General features: G+C 31.1%; 1 protein-coding gene across 1 annotated transcript in view; it reads right to left on the reverse strand.

The window, feature by feature from the left end:
• Positions 1-1,179: 1,179 nt before the first annotated feature.
• LOC140448721 (uncharacterized) overlaps positions 1,180-25,073 on the reverse strand; it is a 368,374-nt gene continuing 344,480 nt past the window's right edge. The window contains exons 5-6 of the mRNA XM_072541834.1: positions 16,914-17,130; positions 1,180-1,344 (exon numbers count right to left, since the gene is read on the reverse strand). Coding sequence (XP_072397935.1) covers positions 1,214-1,344; positions 16,914-17,130 — 348 coding nt within the window. The 3' untranslated portion in view covers positions 1,180-1,213. The remainder of the gene's footprint in view (positions 1,345-16,913; positions 17,131-25,073) is intronic.

Raw genomic sequence — 25,073 nt, forward strand, 5'->3', positions numbered from 1 at the left:
AAACATCTTTGCATTAACACACTCAGACCAAACAAAGCTTCCCGTGTTCCCAGTCTACTTCTGAATCCAAACTGTTTATAATAACAAGACTGGCTAACTCGCCAATAGGAAATAGTTTCTTACATCATCACATGTAATTTAAGTTTATAAAAGCAATTAAGCAATTAATTAAGGTTTATAAAATGCATGTTTTTTGGCAATAGTTTCTTGTTAATTTTCACATTTAATAGCTCATTTTTATGTTTTAGATAAAAAATATATATATCAACAACATAACTAAGATTAAAAATTTTGTAATTTTACCCTTGTAATGTTTCATTTAATCCCTATTGTCAGTATTTTATATATTTAAAATAATTTATAACATCTTATCTCCTGGAAGCGGTTTTTAAAAATATTAACCTTACTTTTAGTCATAAAAAAGAGGTCTCGTAGCATTTTTAGTTGTAGCTCTTAAACTAATAATATTGATACGGACGCTCACGACGAAAAAGGAATAATCTATAATCCTTTTCTATCCCTAAAGTATAGCTTAATTAATATTAGTCTTAAAGAAAATAAAAAAAAAATTTTGTTTATTTTTTCAAAAGGTACATTTTTGTTTATTACGGTTTGTTTGTTTATTATCAAAAAAATATTTATTTTTTCGATACAAAACTAACACTTTCGATAGCAAATAAATAGAAAACTGTTAATTTGATCAAAAAAAATGTATTTTTTGCTTAGAATTATTTTTTCTTTCAATTTTTGAGGTCAAAAGATACAAAATTTCCATCCCCTAGATGGTGTAGTAACTACCCCATGGTTAAACGCCTTTTGGTGGTGGTTTTCGGAGATGAAAACGTTCGTTTTCTGTACTATTTATGCTAATAGAAAACAGACCTGGAAAGGCTTTAAATATTTTTTTTCTTATTTTTACAGAAACTCAATTGAATAAAATAATCAAAACTCTAATAGAAATTTTGTTTTTCTTTAAGTATACTCAAATAAATCAATCTCGATACAATTAACACTCACATAACGCAACAGTGGACAATAATCACCACATTTTGGTTGGAAGTAAATGTTAAAATGGTTTCCGCATTGGACGTTAGCCACAAGCCCGATCAAACGTCAGCACCGACCTACGTGGAAAAGATTCTCATAGAAAATAGAAATAAACGTTAATTTTCTCCTAATGTTCGTCCTTTTCGAGGTTCGGGCCGGCGATCCTTCACATCAAAGACGTCGCTAGCAGTGATAATGAAAATAATGAAAAATTCAGGCAGGTCCTCCACGAAGTGGCGTTTGGAGTGACGTTGGAAATGGCTTCTCCAACGGGGCCTTCTGTTAGTTCAATGTCGACTGAAAACAGCAAAATCGTTAATTCATTAGATTTGTAAAAAGGTGACGATTTATACAAAAGAAATAATAATTGTGTGTTAAGTGAGTTTTAAATTGAAAATTACTAGTCTATGAGATATAACGGTAAAATAATTAAGCACATTTTTCTTATTTGATGCTTAAAGTTGGGATTTTTATGATTACAAAATGCTTTAAATATGCACATAAATATTTTAAATTATTCGGTTAACAATTTAAAACATACAGGGTGCAGCATTAGTACGAGGAAGTTCGATTAGTCATTTATCGTAAGAGATACGAAAAAAATATTTAGGTAAAAGTTACAGCACAGATAGGACCATACTTTAAAAATATTTATAAATATACAGGGCCACCCATATAGACAGGGTCGAACAAACTTATCTCTTTTTTTAATGGAACATCCTATATATTTTTACATTTTTTGGAATCTTCTCGATGTTCTTGTTTTTTGTTGCAATATAAGGTTTGGCAGTGTTATGCAGGGTAATTTAGAAGATAAATAATAATAATAGTCTCCCGTTTTATACCGCTGTCGCGACTTTGGGAGTATAGCAGGGTAGTCTGCTATATCTAGGGCCTACGGTATACAAGGAAGGTAACATGGCCAGTGCTACGCTTCAACCGTCTATTATTACCCCTGGTTTTACCCAAGGTACTTATTTTTATTCAGGCTGAGTCGACCTGGGGCCTATAGACATTTTTAAAATGTCTAGATGTTCTTGTCGGCGGTAGGATTCAAACTCCGGACCACCGGCTTGCGAGGCAAGCATCTTACCGCTTGCGCTACGCAGGCTCCTAGAAGATAAATACGTTTTTTATTAATTTTATCGCAAAATAACACCCTGTAGAATGATAGAGATTTGATATAAAAAAAAACATTTATATTTAAAGGATTTTTATTTTACTCCACTATTTTTTAAAATTCTGTAGCCTGGTTTTAAAGATGGCCAACTCCATTTAGCACAATTTTCAGTATGGGTAAAAAACTGTTTAAACTACTTCCACACAATTGGTACTGTTGAACCTTTTTTTGCTGATTAATAATTATTTCCAGGGCATCTTGGAATAATAATATTTAGGCTTTTTACCGTAGTTAAGGGAATATTTAACGTTGAAATATGGAGTTGGCCGTGTTTGTAACTAACATGTGGAGATAGTCTTTTTTGTCACCAAAAATATTGCTTATGGTGTCGCTGATATCTTAAGGCAGCAGTAAAATATCAGTAACAATGCATCAGAGCTTGCCCTACACTGAAGATTTTTTTGGTGAAAATAAAAAAAATTGAAATATGTGTTAAAAATATTAAAAATTTATTGGGCTAATACAATATTTGTCAATAAAATTTGAAAACTCGATTAATACACTAACAAAGTTCTTTAGATACCTGCTTGATCAGTAGACAATATCTGAATCTTGCAATAATTCTAAATCAAAAGTCCACTACAAATTGGTTGACTTTCACGACTTCATCACAGTCTTCATTATTTAAGCACTTACATTCAGGAAGTGGATTTTCAGGCATCGTTTCATTATTGTTTATCACTTTGTGACTCATTTCACATTTTCCATTTCACTCCATTTTTCACCATAATGTTTGTGTAATAAAACGAGCACGTCTTCAATTTTTAACACATTCACTTTGACTCCAAGCGTAAGTTCAGTTGTATTTATATTCCACACGTTTTTCCCTGGTCTCATGATACTCAAACTTAAAATAATTGGGAAACTGTAGTTTTGTTCGCCACTGACAGTTACTCACCTTTGTTTCTTGGTCATAATTAACTTTTTGACTTGTGAAATTTTGAAACGAAGATTTGTTGGGTCTTTAACACAGTTTTTAGCTTCTGGCTTTCAATCTTGGTTGGTTCAGTCTTTTCCTAAAAATTTGACTGCCCCATGCTTACTAAACTCTTAATAATACTCTTCGAACTGCACAATTGTATCTCTTTTCTTTACACTTCGTTCTATGCCAACAAAAATTCTATCACTAGGCATATATGAGTGACCAGTGACAGAAAACACAAGCTCCACAGCTATGATTGAAGTTTTATTCCTGTGCAGTCAAGTAATGTACATCGTTAATACAATACTATTCTTATTATGTACTAGACACTCATCAGCTACCAGCCTCAAGGTGTCTTTTCCTTCAAAGTAACCATATTTAGATCTGAACTCAAGTTCTTCAAATACTGCAGAGACTATTTCATTCAAAGACTTTTTCGTTTCGTGTTCGGCCCAAGAATAAACTGATACATTTGCTTTGCGTAAATCTGCGGTTCCAGTAGAACATCCAGAAACTATCGTCAGATTATAGCAGTATAACTGTCTTGAATAGTACACACTCTGATCTGGGAGCTTTGGCAGAGACATATTTTTTGCATGTCGTACGACATTATAGCAACATTAGGTTCATCTTTTTCAAAAGGTTAAAAAACCCTTCAGTACGATTAGTGTGAACAGTGTACTCTGCGTTTCCAATATTGCCTCATTTTTGTCAACTTTAATTTTTTTTTGTAGTGAAGACAGGTTAATTACACATCTGTCGAAGGCCTTTTTAAACTAATGTTTAACCTAGTTACGAATATTGTGTCGACAAAACGACTCTTTAACTTTAAATTCATCAACAACTGATTCTTCGTATATCTTCCATATTTTAGAAATAGACAAGGTGCAATCGCAATAAATACGAGTACTCCTCGCTCTATTGTAATATGATTCTGTGCCTTTAAACTGCTTTATAAAATGTATTACAGTATCAATTTTTTCTGATATGTTAGCCTTCCTATAACCACCTCGAGTTTCAATGGGGATGATACATTTGTCTTTTTTAAATCTTGTGAAAACACCTTCAACTCTGTGTTTTGTGATTCCCAATACACCTTTAGTATGTCTTGATCCGTCTCCTGGTCTGGTTCTTTTTAGTTTTCTGCTGAGCAATACTAAAAAATGAAAGCAACTTGGCTAGTTTTTGTCTTTTCAGAATAAAATGCACTATGAAACCTATTTATATCTTACATCTTCAATGAACTGCAACTTTTCTTCCCTCTGTAGTTACATGAAGGAGGACCAGGTAAAAATGTTGCGAAAATAAAACAGAACCGAGCTTTCATAATGTTAGCCAATTAGTCTTTGGTTTAGTATCCAAATCGACAAAGAGACATGTTTGCTTTGCGTGTACAATGGGGATTAAAACTGACTCGCTTTTCCAAATGAGTTTGTAATGATCTTTGTTTCCAAAAAATGTATTTACAATGGAATGTATTGAAAATTGATAATAGAGATAAGCTATCGACAATGAATTTTTGATATATTTTACTTTTGTTACAGTATTTGTCTTCATGTTATTCTCATGTTATTCACTTATTTGTAGATCGATGATTGAACATGAACATGCTTTAGTTGAAACAATAATGATAGTCTTTTATACAACCATAGGCAGTTGTTGTGTGCGCATATATTCCACTGCTATGATCCTTAAATCCGGTGCTGATGCGCCACTCGTGGCAAACCGGCAACGTGGTCGGCAGTTCTCCTGTAAGAAATACATTGCTATCTTACCTACACTGTATTGTAACTGTGGCTTCTACTATAGTAGTGTAACAATTGACCAAAATAGAAAGTACATTGAACTCAAAGTTCAAAAGTTATGAGGAATACAAATTTCAGTCAAAATTTACATCTGGCTCTGTATGCTATTCAACAATGGGAGCAGACACTCTTTAATGATTATTTGTTATTACCCATAGACCTTATCTTCATAGGAGGTAGGGTTCCTCATGACTCCCCTGTATTTTTAAAGAAAACTAACAAATTTCATCACAATAAAGTCGGTTTGTTTCTTTTCATAGAAACAGTTTTATGGTTGTTTCTCATAAATGTCGATTCAAATACTATGTAATGCCGAAAGTTTAGTATTGCTGCCATATATGCTGACATAAAAATTTATATTTTTAGATTTAAGTGGAAATCCAGGCACAATTTCAACTTTTAAAGTGAACTCGTCGAAGAAACTTTAGACAAATGTATTTAATTGTTATTATAACAGTGTGGCTTTATTTTTTATTTCTTACAGTTTTATTTATATAAAATTCTATATTAATTCTGATAAGTAAATATCCTCTAAGCTAATATTATGTAGAATAGTAGCAACTATAAGCTTTAAAATAGAAATATCAAGGGTTTGGACTAATTAATAAGGCCAACTGAAACAAAAAGGGATACTGATAAATCTAGTACTGCAGTATCACAAAGACTTCTGGTAAACTAATGGATTATTCACAAATACGTTAGAAAATTTAGAATGGCATACAAACGTAGCAGTACTGGAAGCCCTAAAGAAGACTTCATAGAGGATATCAAAATCTCGGTGTTGTGAAAATCGACGAGTTTCAACCTAAAAGCCTGGTCAGTTTAATATTAATTTTTCTAATAATAATAATCTTGGCTTCCTTCTTTTTTCGGTGCCATATTAGGTTTCTCTAACATTGGTAATTACATTTGCGAGTTATTTATAAACTTTAGATAATCGGAATAGTCGTTCGGCAGCGCGTATTTCTGTCCAATCGTGAAATCGCTATGTTTCAATTCTTCTGCGGCCCATGATTTTACCTTTCATGATAAGCTGAACGATTATTTGTCGGTTCACTTCAAGAACATAGTCTCTACTCTTGTTTTAATAATTGTTAATAAATTAGAAAAAGCATTTAATCCATTTAACACAGCTTCTTTACACTGCATCGCTGTACAGGGTATTAGATTCTTACATGCAACCATATCTCAAAAGCTTCTACAGTACGCTACCATCTTCACCAAAGAAGCGCTACGCTTCAGACACACCTACAGGACCTGAAGCAGCAGCAATGAGGGCCTCGGGAGAGCCACAGCCAGAAAACAATTCCGACATGGGGAAAATCTGGTGGAAAAAAGAACAAAAAAATTCCGGATGACTTACAACAACCTCAGAAGATTCAAGATCAAATTACCACGAAGATTAAATGGGATCACGCCATTGTAGGCTCCACGTTGCAAAAAAAGGTATGTTACATTTTTTCCCAGAGTTATAGCAGAGTGATGATCTGAAAAAAAGTCTACTGGCCAGAGAATGTTGACTCAAGGCCAACTGCTTGTGCTAGATTGTAGTGCCTTATCGATCTTAGAGTGTTGATTTGAGATAGTCCTGTACAGTAGCTAAGTGTTGATTAGTCACTTCTCGCTCCTTTCCAGAGTGAGTGTTGATAAATCCGTCCACCTCTTACTTACACCAGTTCGTTCGAGTTAGTTAGCGAGTGTTTATTAACGAATCGCATTTTCGTTTGGATTTGCATGAGGTTAGTTCTATTTAATTTTTCGCAGGTATTAAACAGTACGTCATCGAGCCAAGCGTCGATATCGTCGTCGTAGGATCGACTTTTAAATTTTATACATACATATCTAGCAAATAATTTTATTTTGTTATTTATTTACTTCAAATATAGTTTTATTTAAATTAAACCTGAGTTTTACAAAGTCTGCTGTCTACAAGAGCTAGCTGTTACAATGAAACATTCATTGATTAATCTCCCTTCGACTCTAGCCGTCGAGTACGACGGCTTTCTGCTTCCAGTAAAAGTTTTCCATGATATGTAATAGATTCGTAATATTTTCTGTTAATGCTCTTCTTCCATATTTTAGTAGTTCATTTGTAATTGTATCCAGACCTGGGGCTTTTCGGTTTTTCATTCTTCCTATATCCTCTATTACCTTTTCTTTCATTATTGTTACCAGCTTGTCTTTTGCTTCTCCATCTTCTTCATCGATCACTCTATCTTCGTCCTTGTAAAGCTATTTTATATACTTTTTACATTATTTCCCATGCATACTGTTTATGTTGTTATACTCATTAAGAGCCTTTTTTCCATTCTTTCACTACCTTCCACACTTTTCCTTGCGCACCATATAAATCAAGTTCCATTTCTTCTGTGAATTTAGACCAGTAATTTGAGGGTGTCTTATTACTTTAATAGCGGATATATGCTTTTCATTTTTCATAGGCTAAAGTTTTAATTTAATTAATAAACCAGTGTAAAACAGTATACACATAGCAATTTAAATACCGTTATTCAAACGGATTTAATAGGACAAGACACTATACAAAAAAATAGACAAAGAGATAAAAAAAGCACCCAGAAAAGTTAAAGAAGCTACAAACCTAGAAGAGTTGGATATTTGGCAGACAACCAAGGTAATCCACTACTACGTGTGGAAGAGATATTAGACAGTTGGAAGAAATATGTGAAAGTAACATTTGCAGATGAAAGGCAGATTGCCATTGAAGACATAGAATACCAAACAGAACCCCCGATTACTATTGAAGAAGTCACGGCAGCTGTTAAAAAAAGTAAGGTTGGTAAAGCTGTAGGGCCTGACAAATTTTATACAGAATTCCTAAAACTTATGGACGAACAAGGAATAAAGTGGATGACGACTATATTTAACAAAATATATATAATTGGAAATATTCTCTAAAGCTGCATTTCTCCATTTACATTAACCCTCCGTATTTCCATGCTTTCTTTAGCAGCAGTTATTTTGTTCTTTTTTATTGTTTCCCATGTTTGATCAACTCCATTTTCTTCTAATATGCTGTTTTCATTTAAATACAATACTTGAGTACGATATTTGGAATGCGTTTATATATATTTTTTCAAATATTTAGTAACAAAACAGGGTACCTATGTGCCTAGTTCGTTCTTTAATTCCAAGTAGGAAACTCAGATAATTCGCATTTTCGTATAGTATTCATCGGCTTCAAAACTTCAGTTGTTTTGTGCCACCCCTAGCGCCTCGAAATACCGATATACATTTAGAAAAACGACAATATACTTGAACGATTCCTTCGACAGATTGCCGACGTTAAAGTTTTTGAAATCGACAAGATTCCGCCTATAACTCGGATAACACTTGAGTGTAAAACTCGTTCAGTTTTATCTTATTAGGGAGTTTTAAACTTCTGAGTTTCATCCTCTTTATCCTGTAAGAGGTTGCTCATCAACTTTCTATAATCTTCAGCAATCTGGAATAGAGAGCTTGATTTTGAGCGGAGCTTAATTGCTTATGGATTTAACATTTTGGTTGGAATGACCTTGAAAATCAATTTTTGTTTTTAGTATTCTTCGACTTGGAGGAGATTTTATTTTAAGGGGGCTTATTCCTTTCTGATTGAAACAAGATAGGTATCTTATCTTAAAATACCTTTAATTTATTTAGATGGGTTATAACATTTTTATACAGTTTATATTTTATAGGAAAATATCGATCAGAGGATTTATGACAATTACAAATTAAAAGAGGAAGGTAAAATGAACTAGGGCACTAAAGATTTTTAATTATCATATAAAACATGGACAATTGACCATTCAAAACGATAAAATTGACGAGAGTAAACATATATTTCTTTTATGCCTATTTCGCCTATTCTGATGTGTGTAAAAAATTTGAAGATGCGAATTGAAGACGATAGGCCTAATTCTCTCCAAGAATTAAGAGAAAAGATCTCTGATTCAATGAGAGGTATTAGTCCAGAAACATTAACTAATGTTAGACGAAACTTTTATAATAAATTGGGTTATTGTTCTGCTGCCAATGGAGGCTTATTCGAACATTTATTGTAAATACATTTCATTAGAATAATTTTTTTTTTATTTTTATAGAATTTCTACCTATTTAAATATTTTTGGAAGTACATTTATTTAGAACGTTCTTTTATGTTTGAAGAATTTTTACTTTATTTTCGAAAGTACGACATTGTTTTTTCATAAAGATTTTCATGTTTTACTATAAACACTTCTAATAAAGACTGAAATAAATGTTTAGTGATTTAAAGCAAAACGATATAATATCTGCATAATTTCAAATTTTTAAAAAAGTAAAACCTTCATGTGGGATTTGAACCCTGACCACCTGCATGAGAACATCGTGACTTGAACTCTGATCCATCAAACTTTTATATTTCTTTAGTGACAGTTTGGGTTATTGTTCTGCTGCTAATGAAGGCTTATTTGAACATATTGTAAATACGTTTATGTACAATATTTTTTTTATTTTTGTAGAATTTTTACTTATTTAAAATTTCTTTAAACGTTCTTTTAATTTTGAAGAATTTTGACGTGACAACGTCTTAAATTAGGTTGTGGCTCGGAGTCATTTAAGAAAAAGTGTAACGCCCGCTCACGTCTGTTACAGTGAGTCACCGAACGAGAGAGAGGCCCGCCGGACCGGCGAATGCCTTGCGTCTCTCTCCCACTCAAACATGATCGGTCCGCTGCGCGCGGCACTAGAGAATTAGGCGCGTTGAATCGCTAAAGTTGAAAATCGTTGAAAGTATCGTCAGCTGTGTCTGTAGTGAAAATGTGGAGTGCTTACAGTGTCCTATTTTAGGGGGAACCACCAGTATCAGATATAATTTTAGGAAATTACCTAGGGACCTATATTCTTTTATAATATTGCTATGGATTTATCCATTTAATATTGAGCAATGATTGTAAACATTCTTTATAGTTTAAACTTCAATGAAAATTATTAACTGTGTCTAAAGACATATATGATATGAGGTATTTTACCCAAGAGTATTAAGTATAATGAATATACATAAAAACATAATTTTGTTTTCTTAGGATTTAACATTTTGTCAGCACATTATCTCAAATTCACACTTAAATCAATATGTTTTTACTATTAGGTCTGTTGAATGTTTGTTCTTTACACAAAATTTAGTCTATACTTCATATTTATTAAAGGCGGTAAAATATACATTACAATTCAGTTGTTTATAAACCACTTTCAAAGCATAAAGAACCTTTTAAGCTTTGTTTATATTATTTTGTGTATATTAATTGAGTTAATTGGAGTAGCCCACTTTGATACAAAAATACAGTCAATTTATGGATATTTCAAGGTGACAATCTAAAAAAAGCTGATTTCCTCCCATGCATTTTATTAGAAACACTTGAAATTTAAAAAAAATTTAAAAATCGTAAGATGTAAGACCTTAATCGTGAGATCGTGAGATTTGTCTTCAATTCGTGAGTAGATTCGTCATTTACAACAACTACAACAATAAAGGTAAATAATTGTACACTAATATTTCATTATCGTAAACTATGATTGATTGATTAATTGTTAGATTGACACAAAAGTTGAGAAACTGAGTTTATAGCGGCAATTCCTTGTTCCTATTGTGCAATTTAATAATATTCATATCAATAAATATTCTACCGAGAAAAAGACGTTGTCACGTAAAATCTTCGCCCGTAAAACCGACTTTACAGGCAACCGATTTTTTACTTTATTTTCGAAAGTACGACGATACTTTTCTTTCAATAAGATATTTATGTTTAACTTTAAACACTTCTAATACTAGTAACGACTGACATAAATGTTTAGCGATTCAAAGCAAAACGATGTCTGGATAATTTCAAATTATTAAAAAAAAACCACATGTGTGTCGAATTCTTACCACTAATCCACGAAGGATTGTGATTATTCCGTGACAAGAGTGTATGAAATTCCTAAAATCATAGTAGAAATTATTCTTGGTTAATAATTTAAAACTTTAGATTAAATAATTACTATTAATTAAATTATTTTATTCACATTTTTGCTTTATTGTGGTCAATCAGTTTTTACTTTATGCGAAATTAAAAAATGGAAATACGTCACACATACGTTACACATAATAATTATGATCGAGGTGATTTAGCTCGAAGCTAAAGTCTAACGGTGTGAGACTATCGATAGTGGTAATGTAAATTATAGGTTTCTACCGATTATTTCCCACCTCTACGAGTTTCATCTCTTTTTATTTCACAAGGTAACTGTGTTTTCTATCTCTTACGTTAAAAAGCCGGGTGGTAAGACACTCATCACTGTATAAATATAACGTGTAATAAAAATCAGCGAAATCCAATGAACAGTTCTGAACAGTGTTCATTTAAATTAATGCGTTAATTTTGAACACTGGTGTATATAAATAAGCGGCTGAAAATACAACTCATCTTAATTTATTTGGGCTTCTCCACAACAATTTTTCACAGAGCAGCTTTGCGTTAGACTAATAGTTAATAGTTCATTGATTTAGTTATCCCATTGCTAAGTAAAAGCTAACAACCAACAGGGGAAGTTTTCTCGTCAAGAAACTTGCCAAGGACTTTAACACAGTTATATGAACTTAGATCCGGTGCACTGACTAGCTTGTTGGTAAATTAGGTTAGGCGTACGTAAGTGCCGTGAACTTTCTACACAGGGATATTCGATTTTATACATTTCACATTCTCCTTTGCATAGAAATACGATATATTAAGGCTGTAATTAAGTTAAGTGGCTTTTTTATTAAAATACTAACACCACATCAACTATGTAGTAGTATATTGTATAACCTAGAATTGAATTGAAGTATATTAAAATATATTACGTTAAATAAAGATTTGGCAGTGCTCGCACTATTGCCTAAATACAACATTATTGCGATTTTTCGTCAATTGAATACATTTTATTCACTTTATTGCCTTGTAGACAATATAATTTATTGTTTACAAAGTAATATTTATTATTTAATAATAGTATGAGTTTTTAGCAATGTTTATTGTTTAGGTATAATTTAATTAAAAAATAAAAATAATGACAATTCAAATATTGTTAAACATCTTACATCAATATGATCAAACGCAACACGTCATACACATTCTTGCACTACGTGTGGCCTGAGTTTTGGGAATGGCCTGAAAAATGTATTATATTTGTATCGTGGGACACGACGATTCGTGTAAAAAAATTGTATCCTACTAATTTATTAGCTTCATCATTGTCATTCAATAAAAATCAATTTGTTGAAGCAAATTAAGGCTAGAATTACAGCTATCAGTGATCCTAATTTCCATCAGAAGAACCTGAGAATCCTTTCTAACCTTTTTATCGACAATTCGTACCCAAAACACCTAGTCACCAAGATATTATTCAGTTTGACCCTGAACATAGTACGCCAAAATGATAAGTTCCAAATTACTGTCACAAGCGGAGAACGGAATGCCAATTGCTTATACACTTCTTTAAAATACGTTAACGGCATAAGACCCAGACTGGCAAAATTGTTCAAAGGTATCACCAACCTAAAGATAGCCTTTAAAACCTCATTAACTTCAAGATCTATATTTTCTCAGGTTACAGATAAGAATGACATTAAGAATTGTTCCAACGTTGTCTACCAGATTCCATGTAACAACTGTAATTTGGTATATGTGAGACAAACCTCAGGCAGTTTAGGTAGTCGTTTAATTAGTCACCGACGTGATAGCAGATTATATTCTAAAAGATCTGCTCTTGCGGAACATGTTAACAAAGAACATCATAAAATGAATTATGAATCGGTCATAGTTTTAGCTGCAGAGTCCAACTATACTAAAAGACTGTTCTTGGAAATGGCATTCATTTCTCAGAATGCCAATGCAATGAACAAAAGGAGTGATATAAATCAATTAAGCACTATTTACTCCTACCTATTATATTTGGATAACCATTCTCAATTCCAATGATGTCTCAATAACTGATTCATTGCAAAGTTCCAGCTTTCAGTCTATCTAAAAGTAGTTAGTATACAGTTTTGGTTTTTGAACTTCAAACAACTTTCTGGTAAATTTTGATGTGCAGTCTAACAGTATTAGTACTTCATAAGAGAAAGGGAAAAGATAAAAGAAGAAGTGGTGTCATTTGCAATTTCCAGGAATGACATTTACTCTTAACCTCACAATTCACAGTTGGCCGGCACAAGTGGCTTTTAAATTGTCTTTTTCTTATGTGTTAGGGTATAGAATAATTTGACAATTTGGTCTTTTACACCATGTATTTTTTAATATTTGACTCAATCAATGAGTGGTGCGTAAATTTGTCACCTGTGAGTAGAACATCCACGAAATACAAATCTTAATAACGTAAGTTCTAACACCTTTACAGCTGTTAATATATGTTTCGAGGATGCTGTACTAATAGTTGCACTTTATTTCAGTTTTTTTTCCTGATGATGAAAATAGACATTTTCTGAAGCTTAAAAGTTAGTTAAAAGAGTACACTTATTTCACCGTTGCTTTGCCCAATAAACCTCAAAGCTCTGTTTTCTAACTTTGTCAGCAATGACTTTTTATTCCTTATATATATACAACGCAAAAATCTAAGGATATTTTAATAATTTGACAATACCAATGACAGAAATTTCATGATCATATAAATTTGCTTGTATTATAATTGTTGATAAAGAGACTCACTTCTTATAATATATATATATATATATATATATATATATATATATATATATATATTTTATAAGAAGTGAGTCTCTTATATATATATATATATATATATATATATATATATATATATATATAATCTAATAGTAATACGTGTTTTGGAATGTTTTTTATAAGGGACAAAAAAATCGACATTTTTATGTTTTGTTTATTTTTAATTTTAGTCACTTTATACCATTCTTGCTTAATAGGTGAGTTAAAGATATTGTCTTTTTACCATGCAACGACAACACTTAACGTTGGACGAGATGAATAGAGCCGTGGGCCTCCTTCAAGCTGGTATGCGACAAACTCAAGTTGCTGACCAGCTGGGTGTCTCCCAAAGCGTTGTAAGTCGTTTGTGGCGTCGGTTTAGAGACATTGGGAGTCCAGCCGAGCAACATCCAGGACGTGGTCGCTCTACAACCGTCACTCAAGACCGATATTTAATTTTAAATACCAGAAGGCAGCTAACAATCACTGCACCCGAGCTGGTTAATGAATTACAGCTTGCACATAATGTAACAATTAGCAACAGTACTGTAAGGAATCGTCTCCATGAAGCCAGTCTTCGTAGTCCACCTTTATCCAAGAATAAGAAAAAAGAAGTACTTGTGACTCGTTTGGAACAAATATATAACTGTTTTGGATGGGTTGGAGTCAATAAAAGGGCTATTGGTTAACTATTTTTTTATTCTCGAGCTTTGAATTATGTTGACAATTATTAACAAGAGCTAACAAAGACAAAATATCTTACAAGGTTGAACTAAAAAGAAAAAACAATTTTTGTTAACTTACCAAATAAAAATTAGTTTAGTATGTAAAAATTACTGCTAATACATCTTAAAAATAATTAATATAAAAATGTTTTAATCTAATAAATGTTTCTCTGAAAATTTTTATAATTTTGAAAACATTTTTTTTAATACAAAAATAATTGAATTTATAAATAAGTTAAAATAGCAACCAATTACAAATAAGCCTCAATGTCATAAATGCCAACATAAAATTTTTATTTTCGACAATTATATTGCCAAAAGTAAAATTTCGTTTAAACATTCTTTTTTGTTTAGTAACAAAAAAGAAGAAGATTTATTCACCGTTGACAGATGTCTGAAAAAATGTAACAGATATAAGGAGAATTAAATATGACATTTTACAAGTTTTATATATAAATCATAAAGAAAGAATATAATTATAAATTTTGCTTAGATTTTGAATTTCTGATCTTTTGTTTAAATTATTATCACTTTTGCTAATACAAACCATTTCCAAAATAGTCCTTTTAAATTTATTACTTTCACTACATAAAATTTTAATGTTATCAAAATCCATAATATGGTCTTTATCGATTACATGCTCTGCCAAAGCACAAGATGGTTTTTTAATTCTGCAATCACTTTTGTGAGAAATAATGCGATTTAAAAGATTTCTTCCGGTCTCACCAACATATTCAGCCTCACACTGAGTACAACTAATGCTGTATACTATAAGTTTTTTCAAATTTGTCTATAGGATATTTATTTTAGAATATAAAGATGAAATAGTTTTGATGTTTTTTGTTGCTATTTTTATATTGTCAATAACCTTTAGTGTTTATATTAATTTAGGTGTTAATGATGGTATAAAAGGTAGTGAATGATAATAGATGTTCTGATTGTTAGATACAATGTTTTGAGATTGAGCAAAAAATGGTGTTAAGTTATTTATATTACCAATATTAGAAAAAAGCATCCTATGTAGCATATCTGGAGGATAAGAGTTTTCAATTAGAATATTTTTTAATAATTGAAGATCTTTTTGTAGATAATCTGGATGAGAAAGTTTTAAAACACGTTCTTTTAATCCTGTTATAAGGTTCATTTTCATCTTATTTGGATGATGAGAGTAATAGCTTATAAATCTATTACTACATATGGGTTTTCTGACCATCTGGTTTTCAACATATTGCCTGTATTTCTTACAATTCTCATGTCAAGGAATGGTAGAGCATTATCTACCTCTTCCTCAACTGTAAATTGTATATGTTGATTATGACTGTTGAAAATGTTGACTGTTTCATGAATTTTGTGTTTAGGAAGTACCAAAACTAAATCATCTACATATCTTTTAATGAAAGGAATGAAAAAAGTGCAATTACTGATACAATCACTGATAACATCATCCATGACATAGCTACTTAGAATGGGTGAAAGACTAGATCCCATAGGACTACCAAAAATTTGTTTATAAAAGACACCATTAAATATAAAAATATTAGAATCAAAAACAAAGTTGATAAGTGTTTTGAAATGTAATAAGTCAATATTAGTGTGTTGCGAAATCTCATTCCAATGTTTTTCAACACTACTTATGATTAAATCTAAAGGCAAATTAGTAAAAAGAGATGTTACATCAAAACTAACTAAAACATAATTTTGTGGTAATTGGAAATTATTAATGAAAGAACTAAAATCAAATGAATCTTTAATGTAAAAATTGTTGTTTAAATTATAAGCATTAGTTAAGATGTCAGTGAGGAGCTGTGCTATTGGTCCATTAGGAGGGCATAAAGATGAAACAATTGGTCTCATAGATAAAGTTGGTTTATGTATTTTTGGTATAGCATAAATCCGTGGAGCAATAGAATTATAAATTTTGAGCTCTTTTGCTTTTTTATTATCAATAAATTTCTTTATGTTTAATTTAGATACTAGACAATTTGCTTTTTGTTGCAAAGTACAAACAGGACTCCTTCTAAGTGTAGTGTAATACTTAGTATCATTTAAGAGTTCTCCAGTTTTTTGTAGATAATCCTTTTTGTACATTACAACAGTTACGTTACCTTTATCGTTTTTGACAATGTAAATTTCAGGATGGTTTTTAAGGAAAAGTTTAGTTTGCACATAGTATTTATTTAAAAAATGATCTTTGACTTCTTTATGCAAAAAGTTTGTAATAACGTTTGTACATTTAGATCTAACAACATCCTTTTGACTATCATTAAGTGGTCTGATTATTGATTCAATATCAGAAAGTAAATTAGGAACTCTAATATCAGATTTGGAAGGACATAAAGAAAATTTAAGTCCTAATGCTAAAAATTTTTAAATTTCAGAAGGAAAATGAATAGATGTTAGATTTTTAAACCTAAACAGTATATATATATATATATATATATATATATATATATATATTGTCTATTTGTTCTATGTATAATATATCCATTGAATAAATAGGTTTTAAATAATACTTACTGGTGGCCTCGGCGGTCCGCAAATCGGCATAATTTTCTAGATTATTTACATATCCGGGTATTGTGGAAATGCAGGTTAATGTCAATTGTCCGTCGTCTCCCACATGCAGGTCTGATACTTCCACTGATAACTGTTTAATAGAAAATGCTTTTTGATCGAAATATCCGTGTCCGTGAATCATGCCGTTCGAAAATGATTTCGTTAATTTATCAGGAACCTGCAACAAAGTTAGGCCGTTAGAGTCAAATTAATTGCTATTGGAAATGTGGATTTTCGCTCTTGTTATAAATAGGTTTGGTTCTGTATTTATTGGAATCTGCACACTGTGCGGTTGAAATGATTTTATTTATTAAATTTGTTTATATATTTGTCCTCTTGTCCACGCTAATATCAGAAACCACTGAACCTACTCCAATAAAATTTTGTGAAAAATAAAAAAGCATGCATCGAATAAGAAATTGATGTTATAGGTTATTCCACGAATATACGATGTTTTGGATTATTGCGACAACGAATATTTTACTGTGCAAGTAGAAGTATGAAAGTTAATTGGTCTAATTATTATTCCAATAAAAAGGGTCTACTGTTAGTATGACATCTGAACTAAAATTATTTCAGTTAATAGATGTTCAGATAGACGCAAAATTTAATTCGAAAATAACAAAAATTTTTACGCAAACGCTCATTTTTACGCAAATGTGTTCATCAGACATTTGGCTTGATGTCTTTTTTTTATGTTTTTATGATTTTAGTTTTAAAAACCGTCGGTATAGAGGTTTCCGGTGAAGAGAAGTGTCCGTTAAGAGAGAGTTTAGTGTAGTGTATTTATTTATTGAAGTCAAAAATGCCGAGACGTGTTTTAGATGTAGACAACTTTATATTTAATGTACTTTCTTATTTTACTGCTTAAAAATCAAACGAGGCCCTTTGCGACCTGTTCAGTCCGTACATAAACGTGTGTGTGATGCACTCTGTATTAGTGAAACAAAACTAAAGTCGGTTTTGCAAAAAGCAAAAAAAGTGGACAAAGTGAACAAAATGTCGCACAATATAAATCTCGCCGACAACCAAAAAATATAGATCTTCCCGAAGGTTGAAAATTTGAAATCCGTGAGACAATATATAAAATGAGCGAAAAGAAAGAACATGTTTCTTTAGATTCAGTGCTACAAAAATTAAAAGACAGAAATATATTTGAAATTTCCAGAACAAGTCTCTGGAGAGTTTTAAGACAGATTGGATTTAAGTTCAAAAAGGAAGACAATAGAAAGGCTTTGTGTGAAAGAGCTAGTGTCGTTCACAAAAGGATAGAATTTTTAAGAAACTATAACAAATTTAAAAAAGAATGTTCTTCCTTCGTTTATTTAGACGAAACATGGATTTTTGCTAAAGGCGGTATCAAACGAATTTGGCAGGACGAGAGCATAAAATCCATAAAACACATCGATAACGAGGGAAAGAGCTATATTATAGTGTATGCAGGTGAAAAACATGGTTTTATTGAGGGAGCAGATCTTGTGTTTTCATCAAAATCAAAATCAGCCGATTATCATGACAATATGAATACGGAGATGTTTGTGAAATGGTTGAAAGAAAAACTGTTGCCAAGTTTACATGAACCATCCGTTATAGTACTGGATAATGCTGCGTACCATTCGTAAATTTTAAATAAGCAACCAACAAACACCTGGACCATAGATAAAATAAAAGAATGGTTAACGAATAAAAATATTACATTTCCTCAATACTATTTTAAGCCTCAATTAGTAGCGTTAGCTAAAAGTCATGCACAATCCAACATATATATAGTAGACGAAATTATACATAGCTTTGGACATCGTGTGTTAAGACTACCCCCCTATCATTGCCAATTCAATCCAATTGAATATATTTGGGGGATATGCAAAACATATTATGATAACCATATTGGATACAAGGGTTACAGTGACGAGGAAACATGGCAACAAGCATTGGATATTGCCACCCCTGAAATTTGGGGAAAAAGTGTAAAAAAATGTAAAGACTTAATTGAAGAATGGTGAATCCGTGAAGGTCGCATCGAAGCAGTTAATCCTGTTATAATTTACCATCCGAATGAGGATAGCGACGACAGTGATTATGGCTGTGAATCTGATGGTTGATGATAGTTTTAGGAGATTGGGAGAATAAGAGAATAAGTAAGTTTTTTTGTTTTTTTTTAATACTAATTGAATATTCGACTAAATAAAGTACACTATTTAATCACTTAAGTATTGTTACACTTCGTTTAAATCATTTAAATTTAATTCAAAAACTAACTTGTTTACAATACTAAACTCAATGATAGTAATTATGTAATTCAAAATCTGAATTACAACTGTTCTATAAACTATCAACTACTCTATATTTATATCATGACTAAACTCTAAGGTTTATATTTACCATAACAGTATTTTAAAAATGGGGAGAATTTACTATTGTACAATTCAGCACATTGCACCATTTAAGTCGATACCTTAAACCGAATTTAAAACAGTAGTATATTCGTGGAATGGAGTATACAGTACGTTCCCTAGACTGTACTATAAATGCGTATGAAGCACCTGTACAAAATATAAACTACATGCTTTTTATACGCTGGCTAAAGCACACATGAAAATTGCTTTTATTATATTACAAAAGCCTATAAAGGGCAAACGTGGGTAGTAAAACAGGTGGCCTTTAAACGATAAATTAATTTCAACAGGTAATCAAACACGAGGCTTTTAACCCACTCTTTCGTTTGCAGTAGCCAAATATTAAAAGTAACAGATTTAATATATGTAACAAAATATCAGTTCATGGCGTCGTCCGTTTATTTTAATGACGTAAAATGGTTTCTATGTACAAATCACTGCTGGGTTTCACAAAATGTTGTTTATCCTTTCATAGTTCCAGGGTCGGAGTTGAGTAAATGCTAATGGAAGCGAGATCAGATAAATACCGCTCGTAATGTAAACATTTTTGCTATATATAAATATCTATTTATAGAACGACAAATAATTTATTTCTATCTAATCAATATTCTAAAAGCTCGTATGAAAAGCGCGAGTAGTTAAAAAAACAAATAAATATAGCGTGTATAAAAATATCTCACACTTATGACACTCCTATGGTTTGTTTTTTAATAAAGAGGAGTGATTCTAATTTACTATTTTAAATTTCTAATTTCAATTCTATATTTGAAGACATGAGATGATAAAGGTGCCATGTACACTTTTTCAGATATTGAGTAATTGAAGGAAACGCGTTTTCACTTATATATTTTTTTTAATAAATTTTATAAAAATTACCAATATCTTATTAGATTAGAATCGTTTTGTACTTTTTTATATTTTTATAATATTTTTTGTTTTTCTAGAATTTAAACTTTTTTAGTAATTTTAATTTTAATGGACATAGCACCTTAATCAACCAACATTTTATGCAGTTGGTATAAACTTGAGTAGAGAAAGGTGTTATGTCACCTATGTTGTATTTAAATTTTAAAAAAATAATAAAAAAAACTATTAAATAATCTGGAAATTAAATTTTATTTGCAGATTAACAAAAGCATAGTAAGATACATTAAAAATTTATAAACAAAGACACAGAAACATTTAAATTTAACATGAATTACGTTTTTTCTTAGAGTTTTTCAAACATTCTTCTAAAACAATATCATAATACTATTTATACTCTGCTGGAATAAACGTAAGTTGATCTTGTAGATTTGAAATTTTTTCAGAAGTCAAACCACCGCATTTAGGTAACTTTTGTAAAACAACTTGATTACTTTGTACTATCAGTTCTCTTTTTTTTATAAGTCAACTTCCATAAATGGGGTAAACGAATCTAAACTAGTTTTGTAAAAGTATTTTCAAAACAACTTACTCTTAGCCACTTCACTTTATCTCGAAAATTTATTTTTTTGGCAAGACTATTAGTCAGTCTTTTGTTTAAATGAAGTTTTGCAGGTAGAGTTTCAAAGCAATAAAAAAAATGTTCCATGTTAAGGCATACACTTTGTTTGGTACTCGCAGATCTAATAATTTCCCGTTATTGGTCTGGTATATAAATATTCTGATGTTTTCTATTCTTCCTTAGAACCTTTTCTATTCTTCCAAAGTCTCTGTCAGAGTCAAGGTAACTCTGACCAACTTCGGGAAATTTATCGTCAATAATCTTAAATATTTTATTTAATATTAGGTATTGAAAATGGTTAATAATGGAGAAGTTTTTGTTTTGTCCCCCACATTGATCTGACCAAATTATTAAATGATCAATTTGGGGATTTTCTTCTTTAAGAAGCAGACAAAATCGTAGCAAACAACTTGCTATTTCATTACTTCTCCTATTGGCAATATCCTCAGTCCATGTAAAAAAATAGGACTTATGACCAGAACTGGTTAAACAGTGGACTCCAAAGTTGTATAGCCACATTTGTCTTAAGTAAAAAGATTTTGACGTTGATAGCTTTGGCAAAGGCATCGTTTGTTGAAGATCCATTGTTATGTAACATTTTTCTTTGGAAATTTTTACTGCTTCGCGGTCAACTTTCTGCTGCGCAAAAGCAAGTTGAAAATTATTCGAGTGCTCTAAAGAGTTCTCTCCAGCATCGCATAAACTGCAAGTATCACTTTTTGGTACACCAAAAGATAAGTTAAACCTTGTTTCAAATATATGTCTGTAAAAAGAGGCCTTTACGAAATATTTAGTTTCGAGCTTTTTTGTTTGACAATCCTCTATATATAGTTGATGAAGTCGGTTAATATTTAGTAAAGGGGAAAGGTATTTTTTATGTGGGTTTCTAGTCCTAGAATAATGTGATTATTCTGAAGGAAACTGCTTGATATGATTTTCAATGCAGTTTATTACTTCATCGGATATTTTTTTTGGATTTTTGTGATGCCCTTGCTTATGTGGTGAGGGCATTACCTGGCCAGATTTTAAGTCATTTTGAGCTTTAAAGACTTTTTTCGTCCAATTCGGTATAAAGAGCAGAAAGCATCTTTACACACTAGTTTATTTTCTTTATCACACGTAATAAAATATTTAAAGCTGTAAGCTTTCGTTTTTATATTTTTACGAGGGCGGTGACGATTAACTTCCTGCATCTTAATACTTTTAAAAATTAAAATATTTTTGGAATTTGTATCTAGTTTATAAAATTTTCTTAGAATTTCTTCTCTGCTTGCAATACTAAACTTCTCAGTACAGTTTAGTCTACATTTTTCTTTACACAGTAAATCTCTTTTAATTGTTTTTTCTGCCATCACTTTACTAGTCTTTTGAGAAATATATTCTTTACCTTGTTGTCTTAACCTTGCAGCTTTATTTCTTTTCCAATTATCAGGTTTCCGGACTCTTTTTTTAGTTATTTTTAAAACTGGTTTAACAATTTCTCTTCTACTTATTTCATCGGCAGTAACATGGAATTGCTGGTTATGGTCTTCTATACGTATTTCCCGAGGTATTTCCTCCTGCACTTCGTCACTCCTATCCGGGGTTTCCCTGCTATTTGTCGGAACCTTAAAAATATCTTAGTTATTTATTAAATTTATACTTATTTCTAATTTCTATTTTTATTTCTTAATCTTAACTTTTTTTAGCTTTACCTTTTTAATTTCTTGGTTATCAGAAAACATTTTACGTTTGACTCTCTCAACATCCGGATATTTGTTTATGAGACTCGTCGAATAAGAAATATTTGAGTTATCAGAATCCTCTTCTGAATCTTCTTCACTGGAAGGGGAATATTCGCTGCCTGATGTAACACTTTCATCAGTACAATTATCCACATAGTCTAAAAATTTAATTTATGTACATAGGTAGGTATGTATGTAATAATAACTCAAGTAATGTATATTATATCTATATTTTTTTAAATAAAGAATTGAATTGCAGAGGGGGTCAATTGTTATTAAAAAGAGATGATTAATTAATAAAGGTAGTAAAAATTTTTTTAATATGCTTACCTGCATTAGAGTTGACCTTCTTTTGAAGTCCACTAGTGCTTGGCTGCTCCAAAATCACCGCATTGGTATTGACCTCTAGAGAAGTACAAAATACAGTTTCTATCTACAAAAAAATTCTCTATTCGGACTTACCTTTATTTAAAACACATATTTTCTCGATTTTTACTAATTCTAACATTCTTTTACTTCTCGAACCCATGTTGAAAGATGTGATAAACAACAAACATAACCTTAAAATGTCACATGGCACCTACCACGTAAATAAATCTTTCCCACTATCTAGTGGATAAAGGTGCTATGTCCTTAAATATGGACATAGCACCTTTATCTAATAAAAAAGGGTACTTAGTCATAGGACATAGTACCTTTATCAATTAAAATAATCCTTATTATTAACAATTTAAGAATCTTGAGTTATTCAGGGGTTGTATTACGACTTTAGGTAACCAAATATACAAATAAGTCATTTTTTGAATAAAAATGGACATAGCACCTTTATCAACTCATGTCTTCATTTATATAGACGATTTTTTATATTTTCTGCGTTATTCCTTTAATTTTTAGATTTTTCGTTTGCATTTATATACAAAACAGTTATTTTCAGAACTATTTAGCGACGTATTAGTGTTACTAAGATAACAATATGGATTCAATGCCAAGTACCAGTGGTAATTATCCTTCTCCACCTAAAAAAATAAACAAATAAAAATTGAAAATCCTGGAATGAAAATAACAGCCATGCTAGCAAAAATAAAACAGGCATTGGGTTAGTTTTGCAGAATAGTTATTGTTAAAATCAAGACTTAGTAAAGTAATGTGCTAATTTTAGGTGCTGCTAATTCAACTATTTACAGAACAATTATGGAATATAAGCAGACTGGAACAGTAAGATGTCCTAAAAATATTGCCGGTCGACCTTCTATCCTTGCAACATACGATGAAAGAGTTAAAACATCTGTACGACAGATAGTACACAGCTTTCTTTTCAAGAATAAAATGCCCATTTTAAGTGAAATTAACAACCGCCCATATTTTCCAAAATATGTGTCGTTCATTATAATATAAATTCATAAAGCAAAGTAATTTTAAGTAAGTAAATATGGGTTGGCCACAATTATATAGTAAAATTATTTAAAACATTTTAGAGGTTTCATTTTTATAATCGGGTATATTATTGTTACTACTAAATAGTTTTTGTAATTAAAATTTATGAGCTACATGAGAAATAATTGTAATTGCACCCTAAGGGCAATAGTCTTTGTGTGACATGTTTTTGGAAATAAATTTTAAGTTTTTAATTGTATAATCTACTAGAATCTTGTCAACTATTTTGGTTCAACAGATATAAGAACATGGAAAAGGGAAGAAAATGAATATTTTTACTTTACATATAAGCGAATTCATTGCAGCAAATATTGCATAGCATAACTATAGATTGTTTATCTTACTGTTTATAGGATGATTAATTTATTGTCTATATTATGAATGTCTTACCATGATTATTTTTTAGGTGAAATTATTTAAAGAATGATTTATACATTGGACTGCTAACCAAAAACAAAACTTTCTTGTTCAAATATTTGAAATATATTCAGTTTTGCCGAAAAACTAAATGAAGAAATCCAAAATGGTGTAGTTGTTCATGTACCTCACTAAGACATAAATGGAGAGGAAATTTTGAAAGACTAATAAAATTATTAAATTTATATTTTTACGTACATCTCGAATATAAATTATGCACTGAATATTATTTTCCTATAATATTTAAGTCGATTTCTGACTGAAAGATAACGAATTTCGACTCAGAAATACTCCCTAACATAGAATCCTTCGAAATAAAACAAGCTATAGCACAAATAAAGAACAATAAGGCTCCGAATCCAGATGGAATACTTGTAAAAATGTTAAAGAAGGGGAATGAAATTATTCTCGAAGAATTGAAAAATTTTTTCAACGAATGTCTTCACAGAGGAGAAGTCCCAGATGATTGAAATGAAAGTTTGACAATACTTCTCTTCAAAAAGGGTGACAGGGGAGATCTCAAGAACTATAGGCCAATCTTCCTGCTGTCCCAAATGTACAACTGTTTATGAGAGTAATAACTAACAGGTTAACGTCGAAGCTCGATAGCTATCAACCGGTAGAGCAGGCAGGATTCTGAAAAGGTAACAGTACAGCGGATCAT

Source organism: Diabrotica undecimpunctata, chromosome 8 (assembly GCF_040954645.1).
Source record: "Diabrotica undecimpunctata isolate CICGRU chromosome 8, icDiaUnde3, whole genome shotgun sequence".
Taxonomy (NCBI): Eukaryota; Metazoa; Arthropoda; class Insecta; order Coleoptera; family Chrysomelidae; genus Diabrotica; species Diabrotica undecimpunctata.